This window comes from Camponotus vicinus, unplaced genomic scaffold (genome assembly GCF_025532165.1).
Source record: "Camponotus vicinus isolate PSW18456_S1 unplaced genomic scaffold, iyCamVici1.0 SCAF_7, whole genome shotgun sequence".
In the NCBI taxonomy this organism is placed as follows: Eukaryota; Metazoa; Arthropoda; class Insecta; order Hymenoptera; family Formicidae; genus Camponotus; species Camponotus vicinus.
The window spans coordinates 13,628,365-13,635,994 of record NW_028141979.1 but is presented as its reverse complement, the minus strand read 5'-3'; the positions used below and the strand labels follow the sequence as shown (position 1 = coordinate 13,635,994).

At 35.7% G+C, this 7,630-nt stretch overlaps 1 protein-coding gene across 5 annotated transcripts in view; it reads right to left on the bottom strand.

The window, feature by feature from the left end:
• Window positions 1-5,513: 5,513 nt before the first annotated feature.
• The window catches only part of Dhc62b (Dynein heavy chain at 62B), an 835,389-nt gene continuing 833,272 nt past the window's right edge, over window positions 5,514-7,630 (bottom strand). For all 5 annotated transcript variants that reach the window (XM_083104284.1, XM_083104287.1, XM_083104288.1 and 2 more), the window contains one exon: window positions 5,514-5,960. In XM_083104284.1, the coding sequence (XP_082960410.1) occupies window positions 5,610-5,960 (351 nt within the window). In that variant the 3' untranslated portion in view covers window positions 5,514-5,609. The remainder of the gene's footprint in view (window positions 5,961-7,630) is intronic.

Sequence of the window (7,630 nt, the reverse complement as noted above, 5' to 3'; positions counted from 1 at the left end):
AATTATTTTCTTTAATATTATTTTTATGACACGCAGAATCCGCATGTCTTAAAACATGTGTGTTGCACGAAATATTTTTATTGCATATAATACAATGATACAAGCTCTCATCAAAAGCTACTTTACGTATCCAACATTTAATTCGATCATCATTGAGCCAAGCATCTGAAAAGCTTCGCTTAGATTTTTTTCTTAATTCATCACACATTTTTGTGAAAAAGAAAATAGGCAGAAACAAAGAATTAAAGAAGAGTGAATAAAATAAGCTAAAGATGAAAAATGATAGATATTTAGAATACCTAGAATAGATAGAAATATAGAAATTTGAAATAATCAGAACTCACACACAAATCGGGATTGTGATAGTTTCTTGAACACCAAGATTTCAGAGCACGTATAAAAAAATACGTTTACTTGACAGTACAAGGCGACAAGATTATCTGATGAAAAAAAATACCGCGAAACAAATGAACGGTATAAAACAAATGAAACGGCATGAAACAAATGCCGAGTGTGCCTCAGTGTATGTTCACCACGGCTCAGCACGGCGACAGATTGAACATAATGTCTCGTAAGTAAATCATTATTTATACAAAATTATTAAGAAATTTTAATGTTTCTGTTCTAATTTTCTTTCTTAATTTTATAGAAGAAATTAATGAAGAGATGAATGCGCTGGTGCTGCAGGATGCACCTAATATGCAGCAGCTGCTGCAATAATTGTTGCAGCAGCAACAATTGTTTCAGCAGCAGCTGCAAATATTTATGCAGCATCAGCAGCATCAGCAGCCGCAGCAGCCGCAGCCGCAGCCGCAGCCGCAGCCGCCGCCGCAGGAACAGCAGGAAGAGCAACAGCAGGAGCAAAATGGTACATTATTTTTTATATTAAATTATATTTTATAAAATTATATATATACATATATATATATATATATAATAATTTATTTGTTTTAGTTTTCAGAAAATAAGCAAAAAAAAAGAGGAGGCGGGCGGGCCCGTGCCCGCTGGTACGCGCAGCGCAGCAGGGACGGCTGGGGCGTCGCGGGCGGTCGAGGAGGCGACCGAGGCCGAGGAGGCGGCCGGGGCCGAAGAGGCGGCCGGGCCCGAGGAGGCAACCGAGGCCGAGGAGGCAGCTGGGGCCGAGGAGGCACAAGCGTAATAAAGAATTATTATTATTATTATTAATATTATACAGATAATAAAAAAATAATAAATAATTCATAGAATATATTTATTTATCCAATATTTTCTTCCTTTTATCCTTTATTCCTAGATATTTTTTCCTCTTATACATATCAATACAATGTGGTATAATAGGGCTCTAGGCGAAGGTCCACATAAAAAAACCTAACGCGCCATTGGTGATACCCCGTGGGTGGTGTGGAAAATCGCCACACTCCTTAAATTTTTTTATTTTATTATTTTAAATGTATATGTATGGAGAAAACAAGTTCAATTATTATATTAAATAGTTTTATAATATATTTTTGTCATATAATTAGTATATATTTATATTTGTATACATGTTTGTATAATATATTTATTATATATATATATATATATATATATATATATATATATAGACACATACATATTATAAACATATTATACGATAAAAAAGCTGTAAGAGAAACATTGAGTGCATATCGAGATATCGAGGAGCGAGCAGCGTGTAGCGTCGCGCGTCGGCCATCGCTTTCGTTGGTAGGAAGAAGACAGAAGACTGTATTCTGTCCTCTTCTACTATCCGAAGCTAGCCGAAGCGCCGAGCTCACACGTACGCTTACGCTCACATCCTCATTACCCCCTCCACGCCGTGTTGCATGTTGCTTGCGGCGGAGAGCTGGCAGCTTTGACCACCAGTCCGTTTTCAGATCCCTTAACCAACATACAGCGGAAGGGGTCCTGTGGCGTCTCTAACGCTCGCCACTATTTGATGCACGCCGCACCGAGCGCGGTCTCGGGAGGCATTGACGGACGCGATGAAGTTGGCATTCATTTAAATTATAATTAATGCCGCTAAAGGACGCGACAGATAAAGATCAATCTCTCGCATATGAAAAACATCAGAAAGTATATTTAAGAAGCGCCAAAAAGGCGACTCGACACCTCCTTGTAACCTCGCAGGAATAGCTTCTAGCTATACAGCGAATAATCTTTTGAGATCTTCGAGACCTTCCTGACCCTCGAGACCTTCCTGACCCTCGAGACCTTCCTGACCCTCGAGACCATCCAGATCCATGAGATCTTCGAGATCTTCCTGATCTTCGAGATCTTCCTGATCCTCGAGACTTTCCAGATCCTCGAGATCTTCGAGACCTTCCAGACCTTCGGCAAAACCAATGCCAACCGATCCTCGGAAGGTTGTCCAGTTCCTGCCTTGGAGACTGATCCCGATATACCTCGAAGAAAGAACCTACTCACCAGCTCCAGCGACTCCTCGTTCATCTCCCCCAAGGACTCCTCGGTCCTCCAGAAAACAGACGAGGGGAACTCAGACAGAAACTTTTAATAGTCGAGGAGAAGAGCTTGGAAAAATCAATTTAACAAAGACTTCGCCAAGAATAACTTGGCAGCCTAAGATTGTAAAAATAAAATGAAATAAAATTTTGTAAAAAATAATAATTAATAAAGCTAAAAATTAACAAAAAGACCACACTTAACAATAATAATAGCGATAATAGAAACAATAAATCGCGTTTATCATTTATCAGTGCCGCGATACAATAGTCAGCGTACCGCACTACGGTATCGGAATCGTCGGAGGCGAGCTCTTCGAAAACTAGTAACACAACGAACTGCCACCCTCGATCTTCTCGACGACAAATTAGACCTTAGCAATTTAGAAACTAATAGTTTTAATGATAACACTCTAGACAATAGCAGAATAAACAATATCCAGTTAACTAAGCATAACCTAAACTCCGTAAAAAATATTAATAATGATAATCTAGAGAACCCCTCCTAAGCCACACGCTATATAACTATTTCTCCTATTCTTACTCCCAGTTATTCACCTGTTTCCTCTCCGAACCCCCAGTTCACCTACTCCTGTTCATCTACTCCCCCACAGTCTCCAATTCAAAAATCTATCTCTCCTCCCCATCCAGTTACTCCCCAACTCCCACTTTCTCCTATTCCAATAATTATTCTTGATTCTGATTCTCCCTCTTCCTCTCCTATACCGATAATTACCCTCGACTCCGATTCTCCCTCTGCTTCTTCCACATCATCCGAAATCAATGAAGCCCTTGAAGAATTTTTTAGAGACCTCCCCAACCTTGAGGAGGAGTCCCATTACTTTGAATATTACATAGACCCTGAAGAATTGACGAATTAATCTCGAAATCCTGCTAACTCCTATGTGTTAACCTCTTGTTATCCTCATTTCATTCTTCCATTCTTTAATTCAAAAATCTCTGATCCTATATTTTCTCTTCCTTCATGTACAGGTACAATTTATATAAATGAAGATTCAAATATTTCTTTTTAGAACCGCAACATCATTGTAAACCCAGTCAGAACTAAAAATTTAAAGCTAGGTTCCCCATTCATCCTGACTGATGACCCCCGCACTATTGTAACATCCGCGAAATTTAATATATACATACACACACAAACACATCTCAAACACATGCACGCTTTAGGGATGTAACAAATATTAGATTTTCTCGTAAATTTGTATCGATGTATTAACCACTCATTTAGTATTTATGAATAAATATCATTTTATGATTAAATTATTATTTTCTTTCTAACCCACTCTCTTCCCTGAATCCTACGATCGCACAAGGTCTCGTCCCGAGTAAAAGGGATTAAATTCCCTTACCAAAAAGGGACCGCCGAGCGGATAGGCTTAACACTTCACAGAGTTAAAGAGATCATTTCGGTCCCTGACCTGTGTTAAGCCCTTAAAATCCGTTCGACCCGATATATACACACGCCCTAACAAGTGTGTTACGGGGTAAGTAGTTTGCGTCCTTCCAGATGGCCCATCTCTTTAACGGCCTGGACGTAACACTATAATTCCATTATAGATTCCATCTTATAGATTAATAACTTTCCACACAAATCGAAGTAAATAGATTTATAAATTGATCTTCAATTTTACAATATCCATATGGTGTTTAATCGTAAAATGTCCAATTGTAGAATGTCGTGCGATGTGCGTCTCCAGTTCTGTTGTATTTAATTGTGTGGCCAATTTACGGTACCCAATTTGATCCGAGTCTAATAATATATGACTATATATATAATAAATAATATCCAAATTTTTCATCACCAAATGGATGTTTCAACAGAATCGTTCCTGATTGCGCATATTACTGATCGGACACGACAATATTTCTTGATTGAACAAATCTATCGGATACAATCTTGATCGGACACAGTTCCGATAGAACATATTTCCGATTGGACACATGCAGTTGAATACAGTCTCGATCGGTCATAATTTCGATTGGATAACTGTATTCGATAGAGACTGTGTCAATCTACAGTTGAACACATTTGCGATCATATATGTTTGCAATTGGATACACACTCGATCAACACAATTCCAATCAGACACAGTTCCGATTATACACAATGCCAATCAGATATAGCTGCTATTTGATACAGTTATCGACAAGATGAAGTAAACTTTGCTTTGAACGATAAGTTACAAACTTATGTGTAATTGTACAATTATTATTGATCTCGTCAATATTGAAAATATTAGTCTATATGAATGAACTTCATTTTGCATAGAAAATTACAAACCATATGAAATTATCCAATTGAATCTGTATTTTATTGAATCAGAATTCGATTAGGACTACGCTAGTTGAAACTAAATCTGCAATCTCCAATCGAGATTGTGTCCGATCGAGACTATATTCAATTGTATTGTGTCCAATCGGAAATGTGTCCGATCAAGATTATATCCAATCTAGACTGTACTCAATTGAAACTATGTGCGATCGAGACTGAGTTAGATTGGAAAATATTATCGTGTCTATCAATAACATGCACAATCAGAACAATCCCTTAAGAATATTCATTAAAATTTTTGGAAATTGTTATGATCATTAGCTAATATTCATAGTTTTTTTCTTATATTTAAAATCATCTTAAGTGTGATCTTAGATCGTTTTAAGATTCAGTCAATGAAATAGCTAGTATAATATTTAAACTTTATTTAAGACGATCTTAATGAACAGACTATAAATACTGGCTATATTATCAATATCATTGGAATTGAGCTCCGTTTTCTGAAATTTTGCTAATTTATTAATTCATGAATTATAATTTATTAATATTACTTTAATTTATTAATATTACTATTAATTTAAAATATTACCAATTCATTATTTTCAAATTATTTGTAAGTTTAAAATAGAGTAATATAATAACCTTTTATATTGTCTTGTATCTGTAACTATTACTTTTTCGTTTTCATAATTAGCTAATATATTTGCGAATCATAATATTTTTATTTTTTGGAAATTTAAAAATAAAACAGTGATAAAAGGATAATATTTTCTATGTAATAATAGATTGATTATAAATCTACTTGTAAAATTACATACACTTAATATCTTTATTACTAATAACACAAATATAAACATTCAATCATCCAACTGACAAAGTAAAGCTAATCCTCTTTTGATCCAGTGATTCACGGGATAATCTGTGTCTATAAAAATTGATAATATATAATTCGAAGAATGTCCTGTAGTCTTGAGTACACCAAAACGCGCCGACGTTATATAAAGAGGGCACTCGTATCGGTCTCCAATACAAATAAACGCCACTTCGCAAGGTTTTATCCATACAATTGGCATAGGGTCCCACAATATTTTTGGATAACTTTCGGCTAGCAACATTCGCTGGAAGTCCCATCGAGCTCCGCTTAAAAACGTTCCATAAATGTAAGCTCCATCGATGGACGGTATTTTGGATTGATGCGTCGAAATTACCTAAAGAATATCGATTTTCATTCATTAACTAAACAAAAAATACCTCTGTAATTTGTTTTTACAAAAATAATATATATAATTATCTGTATTATATATACAGGGTGTTTCATTTAACTCTTATATACACCTCAAATAACTCCGTCATTTTTACATATATAAAAATATGGTAAAGAAAGAAGTTGTATGAAAGAAAGGGGAACATAAGATGGTGACAATTATTTGACCTTGGATTGTTTTTTGAAGGTCGCATGAAGATCACCTTCAAATTCCTAAATGGAAACCCTCATTTTTCATTGCACATTCTTATAGCTTACCTCGCGAGCTTTCCAAAACACTAGAATTAAGTATTTTTTCATTAAGTACTTTTCGAGTTATGAGGCTTGAAATAATTTCGTAATTTTACATAAACCATAAAACATCTAGTAAAATATTCATTTTTCGATTATCTTACCTTAATACTTTGTGCACAGAACAATGTGAGGAATCAATTAGTGTAAATAAGAAACATAATTGTTTTTGAGAAAAAATATGTTAATAGCAAATTACATATTTTTTTTAAAAACTATTGTGTTTTCTTTACACCAATTGATTCCTCACATTGTTCTGTGCATAAAAGTATTAAGGTCAGATAATCGAAAAATGAATATTTTACTAGATATTTTATGGTTTATGTAAAATTAAGAAATTATTTCAAGCCTCATAACTCGAAAAGTACTTAATAAAAAAATACTTAATTATAGTGTTTTGGAAAGCTCTCGAGATAAGCTACAAGAATATGCAAAAATATATAGGGTGTTCCATTTAAGAAATTCAAGGTGACCTTCATGTGACCTTCAAATGACTCTTCAAGGTCAAAACCAATGGCACCATCTTATGCCCCCCTTCGAACCAAACAACTTTTGTTTGAAACATTTTTTCTTAAATGCTTTCCTAAAGAGATAATCTAGTGGAATTTCTAAAATGGGACACCCTGTATATATATATATATATATATATATATATATATATATATATAATATTTATATTTTAATTAAATTTGGTGTCGGTGCGTAGCGGCAAGTGAAGAAACACATGTTATACATTTTCGCTATGTTAAAATGTTGCTGCAACATTGCCAAAGTAATATTATAAAATAATGTCTTTGCAATATTTCCGCAATATTGCACTGCAATGAGCAATATTGATGCAAGTTGCTGTATGAGTGTATATGTATGTATATATTGTTACGTCCCTGGTTTGAGTCGCGGTCAAGTCTGTCTTGAAAGAGGAAGAAGATCTCGTTGTCAAGGGATTGTTGATGGAGCAGCCGTCATTTGAGTCTGGAGCCAGCTGTCAAGCTGAGCGGACGCGTCTCGATTTCCCGTGTGATTATTATCGTTACATATATCGTTACGTATATCTGTTACATTCTGTGTTCTCTGGTGTTATTAAAGTTCCTGTGTTCTTGTTCAAACACGAGTGTTTATTTACGAGTGCGCGAGCGTGTACGCGAGTGCCGATCGTTGTGTCGCGTGCGTTCGATATAAATCGTTCCGCGGGCGCAACATTTTGGGGGCTCGTCCGGGATAGAACGGACGGCAGTGATATTGTGCAATGGCCTCTATAGCTGCAAAGAGGAGAAGGCGCGAGCAATCCGAGCCGCCGTCAGAACCGAGAGCGACGGAATCGAG